The sequence below is a fragment of the Diabrotica undecimpunctata genome, chromosome 2, assembly GCF_040954645.1.
Source record: "Diabrotica undecimpunctata isolate CICGRU chromosome 2, icDiaUnde3, whole genome shotgun sequence".
Classification (NCBI taxonomy): Eukaryota; Metazoa; Arthropoda; class Insecta; order Coleoptera; family Chrysomelidae; genus Diabrotica; species Diabrotica undecimpunctata.
In genome coordinates, this window is record NC_092804.1 from 147832320 (window position 1) to 147849182 (window position 16863).

The 16863-nt window shown below is 32.9% G+C and overlaps 1 protein-coding gene across 4 annotated transcripts in view; it reads left to right on the top strand.

Moving 5' to 3' along the window:
• The window catches only part of ctrip (E3 ubiquitin-protein ligase ctrip), a 98212-nt gene that overhangs the window by 61349 nt on the left and 20000 nt on the right, over positions 1 to 16863 (top strand). For all 4 annotated transcript variants that reach the window (XM_072523701.1, XM_072523702.1, XM_072523700.1 and 1 more), the window contains 9 exons: positions 1244 to 1559; positions 3687 to 3867; positions 4854 to 5113; positions 6294 to 6484; positions 6857 to 7051; positions 7880 to 8084; positions 8913 to 9166; positions 14348 to 14567; positions 14930 to 15284. In XM_072523701.1, the coding sequence (XP_072379802.1) occupies positions 1244 to 1559; positions 3687 to 3867; positions 4854 to 5113; positions 6294 to 6484; positions 6857 to 7051; positions 7880 to 8084; positions 8913 to 9166; positions 14348 to 14567; positions 14930 to 15284 (2177 nt within the window). The remainder of the gene's footprint in view (positions 1 to 1243; positions 1560 to 3686; positions 3868 to 4853; positions 5114 to 6293; positions 6485 to 6856; positions 7052 to 7879; positions 8085 to 8912; positions 9167 to 14347; positions 14568 to 14929; positions 15285 to 16863) is intronic.

Below are 16863 nucleotides of genomic sequence, written 5' to 3' on the forward strand. Positions count from 1 at the left end.
ACATTCTTTTTACTATTATTATTATCGTTACATATGTAATTGGTAAGGCTTTAGTATAATCTGTACAAGTAAAAAACTGTTTTCCTTGGACGCCGTCCTAGGACGTTTCCTATTTGTCAGTCTGTGTTGCTGGGATATTAGCAAACTCTGACTCATAGTCTCAGACCGGAACAGAAGTTAAGTTACTCAAAAAGGAGTGAAACATATTATCTTTGTCATAATGCCGAAACGTTGTCTGTTGCAGACGATGTCTAGATACATTTAAATTACACAATTAAAAAAAAAATACAAATTATTTCTCTATAAAAAAAGAAAATGTTGGATAAATCCCTTTTGCTTTTTAGGATATACAAGTCTGTTTTTTTTTTAAACACAGTAACCCACATACTAATTTATAAAACATGTTTTGTTAATTCAAAACATATGGAAAAGTATTTGACAACAGATAATTAAAAATTGTAATATCATTTAAGAGTTTTAAATAATTTTAATCCTCTTCATCAAAGCCCACATTTTCTGCTCCAAAATCATCAACATTATCAATAAAGTCACCCTGTTTAGCTGTTCTTAAGAAATTAAAAAATTTTAAATCTTGTGGTACTAGCTTTAATATTTCTTTGAGATCTTTAATTTTCTCTTTGGATTGTGATTTACCCGTTGGCGATAACTGCTGATCCAACTTCATATCTTTGAACGATTTCTGCAGTCGACCTTTTTTTTTTCTACATCTAGTATCTGTACGTTTTCTTCTGTTGTGCCTGATTTTATGTAAAGCAAGAAATACTCACTCTTAGAAACTTTGATTTCATGAGTCTTGGGTCAATGTACTTTCTCTTTCTCTGAGTCAAATTTCTGTCTGTGATACATTCCAATAGTTTGTCAATTGAAATCATTTCTCTTCTTTTTTATTTCGTTAACAACAAATTTGTTTTTTTTTACATTCTTTCACACCATTAATGTAACCTATATCCGTCTATAAGCGTTGTTGGATCTTTTTGAGAACGCTAATATAGATAATTAGTACAATGAGAGATACGATATCATGTCTTGGTGATGCTTATTCGTGTACTCTAGAAGCTAAGTGCCTGTATAATTTGAAGCGCTGCTGTATTACCGTTATGGCCAGCCTTTCATAAATACACACTGGTTTTTAGATTTTTGTTTCTCGACATATCAATATTTATGATATGTCTGAGAGAAATTTTATCATCTTACATTTTATTAACTTAGCTATTGTTTTTAGACAACCTCAAGAACAATTTGAAATAACGGCACTTATTGGAGAACTTATGCCGAAGTTACCAACAGATGGCATTTTTGCTGTAGATTCTCTTCTTGAAAGACCATCTAGCGTCGCTAAAGATCAACCGATCTGGCAGTGGCGAGACGATCGCGGCCTGTGGCATCCTTACGGAGCTGTCGACAGCAGAATAATTGAAGCTGCCCATATGAATAGCGACGATGAGGTTAGTTTAAATACTTTGGGAAGAATTTACACTATAGATTTCCATTCAATGCAACAAATCAATGAAGATACTGGAACATCTAGACCTGTACAGGTAAATTATATTATATTAATAGCAATTGGTTAATACTTGTAACAATGTGATATTATTAACAATTCGTTCGGGCTTAACAACATTGAACCTAAATGAAGAACTAAAGTTGTTTGTTTGCGTTTATATGATTGCGGACACTAAAAAGAACTAAAGTAACAAACCGTTAATATTGCATAATGAAAATAGCTTCCAGACAATTTCAAGTTTGAAATCTTTGGCACATTTGAACCTACTTGTTTCATCTTTGATGAAAAAACTTTGGTTATTTTACAAGTTTACTAGAATCCAATACTAATATCTATAGAATAACAAATAATAAAATAAAACAAAACCAAATTTATATATCTATAAAAATAGTATTAGGTTTATGTAGTACTAACATCGCTGTATATTTGATCTGGTCCACTGGCTTTGTTGTTTTTGCCATACACCAAGCCAAAAACAACAAAGCCAGTGGACCAGATCAAATATACAGCGAATGGCTAAAATTACTCTCAAATGACAATATAAAAGAACTCACTGTACTTTTCAATCAAATATATGATACCAGTGAAATTCCATCGTACTGGTTAAAATCGATCTTTATTCCTCTACCTAAGAAACCAAACGTTAAGAAATGTAGCGATTGTAGACTCATTAGTTTAATGAGCCATGCCGTTAAAATACTGTTGCATATTCTTCTAAACCGAATTAACAACAAGTGCGAAGAAATAATTAGTCAAGAGCAGTTCAGGTTCCGGAGATGCCTTGGAACTAGAGAAGCACTATTTTCTATGCAAACACTCCTTCAACGATGTTGGGAGGTAAGAAAACCCGTATATATGTACTTCATTGATTTTGAAAAGGCATTTGATCGCGTTCAGCATACCAGACTAATTACCGCCTTGCAGAGCATCCAACTAGATGAGAAAGACATCAAACTTATTGCCAAACTTTACTGGAACCAAACAGCCATTATTAATACCAACAACAGAGAATCAAAGCCAATCAGTATTGAACGAGGCGTAAGACAGGGCTGTGTACTGTCTCCCACCCTCTTTAACGTGTATTCTGAGAATCTATTTAGGGAAGCTTTAAAAGATCAAAAAGGAATTATCATAGGAGGAGAAATAATTAATAATATACGGTACGCCGACGATACTGTGATTCTAGCTGAAAACATCGACGATCTCGATAAATATCGATAAAACTAAATACATGGTGACCAGTAAAGTGGATATCGGCGCAACCCAACTGATATTAAACCAACAACCGCTGCAGAGAGTTCAGAGATTCAAATACCTTGGATGTTGGATTACCCAAAATCTGGATCCATCCTTCGAAATTCAATGTAGAATTGAACAGGCAAGAAACTCATTTCAAAAATTCAAGCCTCTATTATCCAATAACTCATTAAATTTGGAAATCCGTGAAAAGTTTACAAGATGTTACGTGTGGTCTGTACTTTTGTATGGATGTGAAACTTGGACTTTAAACGCCGATATCATGAATAAAATCGAGGCGTTTGAGATGTGGTTGTATCGAAGGATACTAAAAATTCCATGGACTAGCAGAACCAGAAACGAAGAGGTTCTTCGAAGAATGGGACATCAACGAACTCTATTAAATATTATTAAGAGGCGTAAACAAGAATATCTTGGACATATAATCAGAGGACCAAGATATGAGTTCCTTCGGCTAATTCTCAACGGTAAAATCGAAGGAAAGAAATGGATAGGACGGAAGAAACTCTCTTGGTTGAGGAATTTGCGGCAGTGGACAGGTTTGACAGCGGACCAATTGCTACACGTAGCGCAAGACCGAGATCAGTATAACAATATTATAAGCATGGTAGTCGCCGACGTTCCGTAGGGATATGGCACTCTAAGAAGAGAAGAACATCCTTATATATCGCTTTATCAATATTTTGATAATGTAAGAAAATAAAAAAACGCTAAAAAGGTGTAAACAATGTCTCTTTATTAAATTGACGACAAATGGAGTCGACTACTTACGTTACAACCGAAACTCGACTATTTACGTCACAACAGGAACGCCACTGCTTAAAAGTTTTACTATTGCTAACTATTACTATATTGCTAACAATTCGTTGCAAACTCGATAGTATTAAAAAAAATTATGTTACAGAGACGTTTTACTCCCATGAGTGTGCAGTCTAGTCCTGTTGAACCAACGCAGGCTCCCAGCAGACCTGTAAGTGCAAGCCGAGATGCTCGTGTCGCCTGTCTGCGTGAAGAAAGAGGTCTTGCAGCTGCTTTCATTCGGTCTTTGTTTTCTGTTCTGTATGAGGTGTATTCTTCAAGTGCAGGTAAGTGAATTAATAATACTTCTGTTAAAAACTGTAAATAATTAAAGTATTGCTGCAAAAAATCATTTAGCTTTGATTTCTACTAATAAAAAATAAAACAAGTGTTTCTATGAAAGAAATTATCAAAAAAATCATGCACACAAATGTCGATTTGGCATTATTAGGAGTAGACTAGTCTCTTTCATTGTACAAAAACGCCTAGCATTAAAAAGTTGCACATATTGTTAATTCCACCACTTGAACACTATGCATTTGTTATTATCGTTATGGTATTATCGGTGGTGCGGGTAAATTTTTTTTATGGAATATAGTTGTTATTGACCATTGCTGACAAAAATAGAGACGAATACAATTAAAATAAATTTTTTATTGTTGGTAACAGGGTAGCGGCTGGTTTCGGGGTTTTCAATATATACTTGCTTATCAGGCGCAGAACTAGAAACTTTACAGGCTAAAATGGTACTTGTATCAGAGATTCTGTAAATTAATAATCAAAGACTATTATAAATTTGAATAAAATCTGTTATTAATGGATCCTCCTAAGCTCCTAATTTTGGAAAGTTGATTTTAAAATACCTATTCAAATTTTCTAAATTGTTTGTAGAAAAATGTTCTCCTCATTTGAATAAGGTGAACAATAAAATATTTTTATAAAAAAAACACCAATAAGGGTTGTTTTCTCTGGGTGTTTTCCTTAAAGATTTCTTTTGTTCTTATACCGATAATGTAAGTTAAAAAATAATTTTTATCTTGATAATTTATTTTTTAATTAGTCTAACGCATTTTACAATAACAGAATGTACAGGACCCTTGACACTAACTACATTCTAACATATTCTTTTATTATCAATTTACACAGTTGTGTAAGTACTTCAAAAGAAAAACGAAAATTTTGGCGAAGTGGCGATTTATTTCCCGACATAATCATGTTAGCTCGATATATTTAGCGATGTTACAATTTCTTTAACCTGTCTGAAAAATTGTAGGTCCAGCAGTAAGATGCAAATGTCTTCGAGCATTGTTAAGAATGGTTTATTATGCTAGTTCAGAGTTACTCAGAGATGTATTGAAAAATCAAGTGGTTAGTAGTCACATAGCAGGTATGATGGCTTCTAGTGATTTAAGAATCGTCGTGGGAGCTCTGCAAATGGCTGAAATTTTGATGACTAAGTTACCTGATGAATTTGGAGTACATTTTAGAAGAGAAGGGGTCTTACATCAAATCAACAGGCTCGCTGATCCAGAGGTAAGTCATACAGTGTTTTTAAAACTAAATAAAGTTTTAATATGAGTTCATATATTTTGTAAATGCTATATTCAATAAATTCACACGTGCAGTTGAGACATTAAAGTGTCACTTTTTTTTATTTTGTATATTTTATCAAAAAATTTCGATTTTTCCAGAGTTTTCCGTAAGTTGCGCCACTCTCAAAAACTCGAAAAACTGATTTTTAGAGGTTTTTGGTAATTTTTCACATTTTATAGATTTCAAAATAGATAGTTACGGTTTTTTATAGATTATATTTAATTTGAAGTCCTTCAGGACATTCAAAAATTGTGCGAAAGACTTTTAAACCCCCCAAAAAAAACCGTTTTTCAGGGTTTTAAGGATTTTTGCGTGTTTATGCGGGGTTAATCATATTTTTTGAGTTCTTTACAACTTGAATCAATGCGTCTCCAATTCATATAAAAAATAATATTTTCAGGCCTCAAAGAAGCAAATCGTTATTTGGGGTTTTTACTGGATTTGTACAATTTTTTTTACCTTTCTACATCATTAACTGGCATGTTTTCAAAATTTCAAAAAAAGGAAGTCTAAAAACTTTATTTGCGCAAAATTGTTCAAGTATTCTAGTATAATTTTAGTAGAAAATAGCTTCATTACAATATTGATTTTATCTATTTTGAAGTCTATAAAATGGGTAAAATCCTAAAAAACAGTTTTTCGGGTTTTTGAAGGTGACTTACCTTATTGAGAAAAATCGGAAATATGTTTTTTGATAAAATACACCAAATAAAGAAATAGACTTGCAGCCATCTCCAAAAAAAAAGTTATACACTTTTTTCGAAGAAAAATGCATTTTTAGGTTTTGAACACTCAGCCTATGGATCTATAAAAATAGACACGTTTTGTAAAAGCCTCAACTAACTATGCGTGTGAATTGTTTGAATTTTTAAATTGATTGTAACCCACCGAAAAAAAAAATGAAGTTTTTGTGGTATGGGGAGGGGGTGAAGGACTAAATAAAATTGCGCTGAGTTTAAGTAAAAATATGAAATTAAATTTCTGAAAAAACTAAGTGAAATTATGCTAACTGGTCAGTTCAACAGTTATTTCTGTAATAAGGATATCTGTAATAAAGCATGGGCGATGAAAATTTAACATATACTGTGTTGTGATTGTTCTATTATCTAAATTTTTGTAGGTTCCTCTCGGAGTCAGTCCACCGAAAACAAGTAGTAGTGCCACATCGTTTTCTTCTACATTAAATGAATCTCAACCTGGAACATCGCAATCTTCAACAAACGCTTCTCTACAAACTGCTAATGGTTCCGCTGTATTAGGAGGTACACCAGTTTCCTCTACAATGTATACATCTACACCAGATACGCAAAGGTTTGTAGAAACTAAAATTTCATTAGAATCAGTTAGAAGCAAATCTATTATGACGCTCTCTGCCACTTTGAATGTCATTAGATTTGCGTCTAGTATTCTGACTATAATATCTAAAAACGTAAAAATCATTTTTAACTTCTTATTTTAAAGAGAAGTGTGGATTAATATGAGAAAAATATAGGAACATGAATATTTACATCTTATGTAATTTGTCACCTTGTTATTTGTATTTCGACTTTATGATCACATCAAACATGGCTTGCAATACATTATTTACATGGTTGGTACAAATAACGTATATCTATCATAGATATTTAATTTCGATAAATTTAATTAATACATAAATGCTATACAATTAATTTTCGGTTACAGATTACAAGAGTCCGAAACGAGATCACCTAGTCCTTCTCATGTACGTCTTAGTGATGTACTGAAACGAAAACGAGTGACAAAGCGAGCAGGAGGATCTAGTCGATCAAAAACAAGGCATGAAGACATGCCCCTTTCTCCTTCACTTATGCAGGATTTGTTCACTAAAGCTGCTTCCATAGGAAATTCTACACCAAGGTAAGTTATAATACAACGAAATTGTTAGTTCTCATCAATAAAAAGGTATTTTTTTTTTCTAGCTGCTCTAACCCTAACCTGTTAACTTTTACTTGCATTTTTATAAGTACTATCATTGAAGAAAGTGAGATTTCACAAATATATTAGAAATTGTAAAAATACAACAAGAAATAGTCTATTCGTTTCCAAATTATAATCAAAAATTAATGCAAAGAGAAAAGTGGATTTCTAATATAAATTACAATAATTATTGAATTAAATAATCAAGTGTAAGTCATTTTATTTACAGTTTACTAAAAACTTCGCTGATCTATAACACTAGGTGTCGCTCTTCCGAAATGTTTATCCTTTAATAACCTTAATGTTCAAATAATGAAATCTAAACATAAAAAAATATATTTATCCATTTTTACAATTAAAAATCCATTAAATTTTTTTCGAAGTTAAATATGGATAAAAATTACAATAATTATTGTAATGAATAAACAAGTTTAGGTCATTTTATTTGCAGTTTACATACGAGTAATATATTAAAATTGCTAATAATTTCGCTGATCTATGACACTAGGTGTCGCTCTTCCGAACTTACACATAGCGAATATGCAAAACACATTGGTAGTATATTTTAAGTGAAGTAGACCAAACGCAAATCATCTCCTGCTGCTTCTGGACTTGCCTTTTATTGTAATTTTCTTAATTTCGCTTAATATCGTTTTCATTACATATTTAATTTTTCTGTCATCTCACTCAGTATATGTTTAGATAAATTATTACACTTTATTTACTTAATGTGTAGAATGTTAGTAAAACTTGAATGTTTCTTTTCAGTAATTCAAGACCTAGGTATTCTGGATCCGGTTCCAAAACTAGTTTCTTGCAAAGTTTAAATCCGGCTAGGTGGGGAAGAAGTCTGAATTCTTCACATGACCGTAACTACAGCAAAGATTCCTTAAATAATCTATCAAAGTCTGCATCAAATTCACACATAACTGCCGGAAACAGGGAAAAAACTAGGACATGGATTCGAGATCAGGTAAACATATTTATTATTATAAGCATAGATGTATTAAAGCTTAGAAATATTCTTGGTAGGTATTTTCTACACGTATCAATAAGTTAAACGTTTGCTTGAATGTAAGAATTTAAAATTTTTTAGTAACCAAAATGGTAGAGTGTTTCACTACCACTTAAGAAACCACTTACCGATTTTTATTAAAACATCTAAAAATCTCAAGTCTTATCAATATATAATAAATTTATTTCTCTTCATGAGTACTCATAGAGAGCTAAACACTTTTGGGAAGTGTCCAAGCTTTTGATGATTACCTCTCCCTCCAACCTTACTTTTCTTTCATTACCACCTTCCTCTCTCTTTCTCTGTCTCTCCCTCCCTTCACTCATTCTTTCTTACTTGCTCTTTCGAATTCTGAAGAAGAATTCTGTCGATTGTATCCTTTTAATTTGTTGTATGTTCCCTATTACGTGTGTTCATTACCTCCAAATTTCACTATTATAACAATAACCGTTCAAAAGATACGAGGTGAGGAACGGACTTTTGACTAGCACTGTATAATAGAAATCCTAAAAGTATTCTTTCAATTAAACTAAGTAAGTTAATCTGTTCATATTTAATCTTTAATTTAATATTGTTACAATAGATACTGCAAGTAATTTATAATATTAGCTATAATACTGAAGAGAGCACAAAAGTTTAACAACGCTTATTTTTTGTTCAAACAATAAATTAATGTATACAAGAAAATGGTAGTATGGATTGCAATGTATCATATATAATCAGAGAAATTCTATCTGTAAGAGTTCTCGAACGGAATAAGAATTTGATATATTTCTTAATTTTCAGGCATCCAAATTTATAGAAACCTACGCTAGCACCGAAGATGATCCCCACCCAGCTACCACTGTTATAATACGTTTAAAACAAGCTATCGACAAGCTTTCAGCTCCAGCATGTCGCGAAGCGCTTCTGGATCTTAGGGAAATATTGATGGAGTCGGACATATCCCCCTTCGAAGTAAATTATTCGGGCCTTATAAAGGCACTTCTTTCGTATTTAGCTGATGTAAACGGACCATTTGATAGAGAGCAAAGACTTAGGTAAGTCATATTTTTATGATGTGTTCATCAAGAAGGAGGATACAGGATATGCAACCAAAGTCTACAGAAAACCAACTCACACCGACAAATATTTAAATTATCTCTCATAGATAGAGCCCAAAAATTTTTAAATGTTAAATGTGTGGTGTCATTATAAAAAAATATTAACAATTCAGTAATAAGCAGACACAATTTCATTAACCCACATAGAGTAATAACGCGCTATAAAGAATATTTTCTTATCTCGTCGGGACTGTTAGAAACCCATTTCAGAAGTGGTACACTATGGCCTTCAATCCATTTTAAACTATTTTTTGAAGTATGCCCTCGGTGATATGTTGATCTAGAAACGTGTCCTTCCAACAACGATATTCGATATTCCACAAAACACTTAATTCTAGATAAGTTGCACGGCCATTTTTCACTATACGCGTCTAAGGGCCTGTGATCAGCCTCGGTCATTTTACTTGTTCCTATATTTCTTGGTTTTATGACTACCGAACCTGTAGTTTTATATCTTATGACTATATTTATTACGCTATACTGTGACAATTGCCATTTCCGAATTAGATTTTCCAGAATTAAAAAAATCGGATGATAATTGAACAAATTTCCTCTTTAATAAGTTTACCTCGGACCCATTTTAAAACGTAGAAATGAAAATAAGTTTTACAGTATCACATTGTAATGGTTAACTTCAATTAGTGCGGTCGTAAATATTAATAAATTTATCAGACTTGGCCCATTGTTTAGACCGGTCCGGAGCGATAAGCAAATGAAGAGACAGAGTTGGTCTTTTGACAATTAACACTGACTAGACGGTACTCCTATAATAAAGCAAAGGATCCACAAAATTATATACCCGATATTAATGTTTTCAAATGAGTTTTAAAATAAATTAAATCTATTTTAATTGCTAAGATTATAGAAAAACAAACATTAATCATAATTTGTGGTTCTGAAAAGAACCGTTTTTTTAATCGTAACATTTGTAGATTTGATGACTCCACACATAGTTCTGTTTCGCCATCGCTATCCCCATCTAAATTAATTATGATCGGTTCAATTATATTATGATCTACATGAACGTATGAATTTTCTTTACTTATTACGTTTCGGACTGAATTTCTCCAACTACTTGGAAGAATATCTTTGACACATTTTCTTATTAACTCTACAACAGTACTACTTAACGTTGGAGAAATATTTTGTGACCTCACGTTAGACTTCAATTCGTGCCAGATATGTTCTATGGGATTAAACATACAATAATAGGGTGTAAGCCGCAGCACTGTATATCCCATTTCCTCTGCCAATGTATCACAAACATATACTTTTTTATGGAAAATGCCTTTAAAACTTCTAAAAGCTCTTGTTTGGTGTAACATTCTTCAAAATACATAAATATCATTCGTCTTCATGTAATTTTGTATTTTCCAATTTGGTATTATTCGAGTTTGGAGCCTTACTTAGTTGGCGACTGTGATAGCTTGCATTGTCCATTACTATCACGCTATTTTGAGGAATGTTTGGTATAAGATTATTTTTGAACCATTCTTTAAAAAGTCCTGCCGTTGTATCTTCATGGTAGTCGACGCAGGAATATAATATTCTTTGCAGAAAGCCACAGGGTATTGGGAACCCAACCATTTTCTGATCCAGCATGTAAAATCGTTATTCTTTTCCCTTTATTTGACGTAGCTTTTGTCTTACATTTCTTGGAGGAATCGGCAAATCCTTTAGGTCGCGTTGAATGTGTGTCAAACCATGTCTCGTCGAGGTAAATTTTATCGGACGATTTTCAGAACGGAATTTTCTTATCGAAGTTATATACTCATAACACCATTTTTGCAATCTATGAGATTTCATCATTACTTGTCTTTTGTCAATTATACGATATCGAAAGCCCATACTTTTCAAAAATTTTCCATAAGCTGGTGAGGCGATAGCTTATTTGGGTTTCGTCAACATTAAGCCGTTGCTTCAGAGCTCTTAATGTAGGTATGCGTTGTTCTTCGTACATGGTATAGACTTGGTATCAACGTATCGACGGTATCATGGTATCGACGGATCAAGTCCTTATCGGCTTCGTCCATACATTTGGTGGAACTGGAATCTACGTTTTTTTTCTTGTTTCTATAGTATTTGATGTAATTCTTTTTACTGTGGTCAGAGGTATTTTCGTCAAATCGCATATTTCACTCGTAGCGGAAGTTGTGTCAAATCCTCTTTTAAGTAAGGTACTGTGTATAGTTTTTACAATTTGCTTTGCATCTACAGATAAATGTTTCTTCTTTACCGGAACACTAGAAGAAGCCCCATTATTGTTATCCCACGGACGCCGTATAATGATAGAAAACGTAATGAATAAAATGAGTAATACTACTTAACACTTCCCGTGATACATAAAGACAAACAAATTTTATCAAGAACTCGTATTTAAATACTGGTTGGTGTTCAGTTCCATAAACTTATTATATAAATACCTGAAAACCACTTAAAAGGTGATTAGCAAACCCGTCGCCCACTACCATCGAATTCGAAAAACCCTCTTATCAGTACAGTTTCGTCAATATGAGCCTTATCTGTATTAATGAAATTATAATGAGTTTGGATTGTACGCAATTAAATCAACATTAATAAATGAAGATTGACAAGTATTGCCAGGAAACATTTAAATTTTACCTGAAACCGGGCCTTTTATTTATACTATTATCGGTTAACCCAGAATGTTTATAGTTAGTACTCATTGAAGTCAACCATTTACTGCTAAACAAACTTTACATTGGTTTTAAGGTAATTATGAAAAGTAAAGTTGATGTAAGTTAATGAAAAGCCACCAGTTAGAGAAAAAAACTTTTTTATTGTTGAAGATAAATAAAAAATCGTAAGGGTAATAAATATTGATAAAAATGCTGTATTAATTAATGTGGGAGCTTATGACTTTTATGATTTGTTTATGATAATCGCCATAAACTGTAAACTCCATAGGTGGGCCAACTGACATGGGAAGGGGCTCTTAAGCTAATCTTTTTTCTGTTCTGAAGTAAGCAATTTTTTAATTCATGTGTGCAATTTAAAATTAATTTAACGTGTGGTATTTATCTCCAAAGGACTTTGCATTATTTGAACTTTTGGAGTTGCACTTATTTAGAGAAATTAAATTGTAGTAATAAAATTACTGATTACGTTCGTATCCCAGAAAGATCGCTGGTTTTGGAGCAGTTGTGAACGAAGGTTTAGAATACAGTCCCTGGCCAAATTATTAGACGTACTATAAGATTTTATAAAAAATGTTAATTATTAGCTGATACTAAATAGGTTTTTTCTATATACTAGAAACAATGTATGTTATTTGGTTGTCCATTTAATTGTCTATATTTTATTACCAATAAAACATCATTGTTAATGAACAAATATGTATTTATTGACTCTTGAAAGAAAACAGAAATAACGACAATTAAGTGTTAATATTTTGTTGAGCCACATTTTGCCGCTATTAGAGCATTAATTCTTCGCGGCATACTATTAATGCAAGCCTGTACTGTCTCTTGCATTTGAGGATGATGATTCCACACGTAAATTATTCTTTCTAAGAGCTGCGTTTTGTTTGTAATCATGTCTTTAGCCACTTCTCTTTTCATCAACTCCCAAACGTTTTCTATGGGGTTCATATCAGGGCTATTACCCGGCCAATCCAACAAAGAGATATTTTGTTCTGTCAAAAAAGCTTTGACAGGCCGTGCTGTATGGCAGGGAGCTCCATCTTGCATAAAAATGAATGGTTCCCCATTTGGAAACCAGTCTTGGAGCTTCGGAATCATCCGCTTTTGCACCGTCTTGCCGCATCATTGCTTTTACCACGTACAGACGTTCAGTACCCTTGCCGCTAGTGACTGACCAAATCATCACTTTTGTAGGGTGCTTCACAGTCTGAACAACACAGTCAGGATGAAACTGTTTTCCATGACGACGACGCACAAACTGAGCTTTGTTTTGCAAAATTTCAAATGTGCTTTCATCACCGAAGCAGACCTGTCAACAATAGAAAAAAAATTATGTGCTGGTCTTTATGTTGGTTAAATGCATTATTTGTGAAAGAAATATGAAATATGCAAGAAATTATAGACTTACCGACGTCCAGAAGTCCACATCTTTATCACGCAACTGTTTGGCCCAATTCAGACGCTTTGCTTTCATTGCAGGTGTTAACTTGGACTTCCTAGCGGGGCGGCAGGCCATAAAACCCAAATCTTTTAATTTTCTTCGCACAGTACGTTCAGAAGCATTTACATTGACATCTTGGAGTTGCGATTTTATCAATTTTGTGATAGCAAATCTGTTTTCTGCTTTAAAGATCTTTCTGACCTTAGAGTGAAAATAGGCTTTCTGCCGCATTTTTTCTTTCGTTTCGGGCTCAATTCTTTCCCTAATTCAATCTTCTTCTTTATGCGTCGTACACTAGCTTCAGAAACCTTTAATCTTCGTGATATTTCGCGGTTTGAAAATATTTTAGTATTCACTAGGACCTTTATCTCAGCTTTTTTACGTTTAGTATTCACTAGGACCTTTATCTCAGCTTTTTTACGTGGTGAAAGATCGCGTTTTTTACCCATGATGAAAGCGTACAAACAGATTATTTAAACTCTGCACACGAAATAAACAAATAACTGTGTAATATAAAACTGTTTAATAAACAAACACAGCACATAAAGCCACAGAGACACGTTCGCAACCGAAGCACCTGCGAACGCGATGGGAGCAGGTTTAGACTTGTTTACGTTCCGGTAAGAATTGATTAAGACCGTGTTGCCATTTATGACAAATACGAAATATATAATAAATTTCCTGAATAAAAATCCATTTCATGTATGTTTGTATGTGAAATAACTGCACATAAACTCGAATAAAACATTAAATTATTAAAAAACAGGAGTGCGTCTAATAATTTGGCCAGGGACTGTAGATGTCGTATATAACCATGGGTTTAAGCTTTTGACCGGGCCGCTAAAACAAATTTTGATTATACTGTAATGGTAATACATTTGGTGAAGTTCTAATTTAATTTGAACTGTTAAAATATCCTTGTTTAAAATTAAATTAATCAATAAATACTCTTCAATATTATACGTGTAATATCAAAGAAAAGTGCCATTAATTGCTTATAATCTTTATTTTCAGGGTATTCTTGAACGTATTTGCTGGTTGTCCAATTGATGGCAACATTATAGACATACCGGAATTGAATTCCACATGGATGGGGGCGCTAGTCGCTAAATTGAATGGGTGTGTTTCACAATTGGAACAATTTCCAGTCAAGGTACATGATTTACCTGCCAGCTCAGGTGCTGGTCGAGGTGGAACTAGTGCACTAAAATTTTTCAATACACATCAGTTAAAAGTAAGTAATACTTATTATTTTCAAGATGTTACTTCTAACTTTAGGGCATTAGATCAGTATTGAATCATTTTATTTATTGTTATCATGTTTTATCCTTAACCCTAGCCCTTTGTGGATAACATTTCTGATTATAGAGCGACCTACAAATCTGTGTGCCTCAAAGAATATTCTTGAAGGAGGACGCACATGTTAAGTTGTCATTTTTCATTTAGTTTAGGAACTTAACGTATTTTAACACTAGGGGGATGGTTACCATGAACTTTTGAAAAGTTATATCTAGTTATAGATATTTAACCATACAAACCAATAAAAATATTGAAACATTTAATAATCAATGTAACTAAAACATTCTATCATTATAGTGTAATCTGCAAAGACATCCAGACTGCTCCAATCTAAAACAGTGGAAAGGAGGTACGGTGAAGATCGATCCCTTAGCTCTAGTGCAGGCAATCGAACGATATCTAGTTGTAAGAGGTTATGGTAGACTTCGAGATAAGGATAGTGCGGATAGTGACGATGCTGATACGGACGACGATATAGACGATACTTTAGCCAGTGTTGTGATATCACAAACTGGTACCAGGCACAAGTTGCAATTTCTTATTGGTAACAACGTGCTGCCTTACAACATGACTGTTTATCAGGCTGTGAGACAATTTAGTAACAACGGAAATGACCAGAGTGAGACTGATACTGATAATGAAACTCCTTTAGGTAAGTTTTTATTTGTATAATTTTCTCTGGTAGGAAAATAAATGAAAAAGTTGGAGGGTATCACTAGTATCAAGAATAATTAGTGTACTAACGTTTGCTGTAGGTTTTAGAGACAATGTAATCATTACTCATTTATTACTACTTAAACAAGATTTTAGCGAATTTTAAAATATTTTTAAAAACGTGAACAACCTTCAAGAGGTCGCCGTCAAGAGATGGCGAATAGTAATAAATTAATTATATTCATTTTCTCTCTAAATTACTATGGGGCATAGTATATGTTCTGTCATGGTCATTTATATGCTTTTTGTAAGAAAACTTACATCGCTCCCTTTTTTTAATGTCTTTAGTTTATGATTTGCATCGTTTTCTTCTGGGCCCGACTGTTTATAACTATTTAATAACAAGATGTTAATACAAAGTTGTAATCTTTATAGATGAATTATTAGCAATTTTATACAAATGTCATGCTCCTATTGTTACAGTCTTGTGACATATCACAATCCAGCCCTCACATATTTCTTTATCAACAAACCTAATGCGACTTTTTCAACAAAAAATTTTGTTGAAACGAATTTTGTTAAATGCCTTTTTTAAGTTAATATTACCTCATAAATCAGACCATTTCATATATATTCTAAGAAGCGTCAAGCCGACGCGATAATAATCTAGGTTCGTTTACCTGTCCACAGAATCAGAATTATCTCACACTCTCGGTTAATGACAATTATCTCGTCCTTAGTAGGAGATTCCGACGCTATTGCGCGTCTAATCTCGTCTTTCTCAGTTAAGATCATCATATCGCAACTCGCTCTAAACATAGAATCATATCACATGTCTCCATTATCTCTACGTATTAAATGTACATAGAAGTTTTGGTTCTCGTCTTATGTTGGGGAAAAGGAACACCCACAACACATCAATACCACTACTGTTCAATTACCAAACCATTTTACCTACTTGTAAAGTGAAATAGATTATGAAGACATTAAATCACATATAAATGATTTTGCTGCATTCGGTATTTGTTTAGGTTTGGTTGTAGTGAAATATATCCAAAAGATTGTTATAATTAGAATTTGAATATCATCTAGCCGCAAAAGATGTGGAACATTCGGGAACCATTTTAGAACGAAAAAAATCAATGTTAACTTCCTATTTTCCACCATTTATCCTGAATATCTCAGAAAATATTTCTACGGCGAAAATGGATACAAGTAAAATTGTTAGTAATTAAATTTTCTATAGAAAGTTGCTTGTATAATTATTTTTAAAAAAATTTATTTAGTCGAAATGAAAATTCGAAAAAAAAATAACGCTTTGGAAATTAGCTTAAGGGAAATCAGAACATGCTTCAAGTTTTTAAAATTTGGTATCAAAAATTTGAAGCTGCCTCCAAAAAGAATGTGATGTTTTCTGTTCATACATTTTCGTTCCAAACAGCTGTTATTGTAAGAAATATAAAATTAGCTGATTTTCAAATAAGTTCAAATAAATGCAAATACAAGTAGGTACAAGCCATTGGCATATTTCGTAAATTATTAGCAGCAAAAAAACAATATGAATAACCACTTACCTT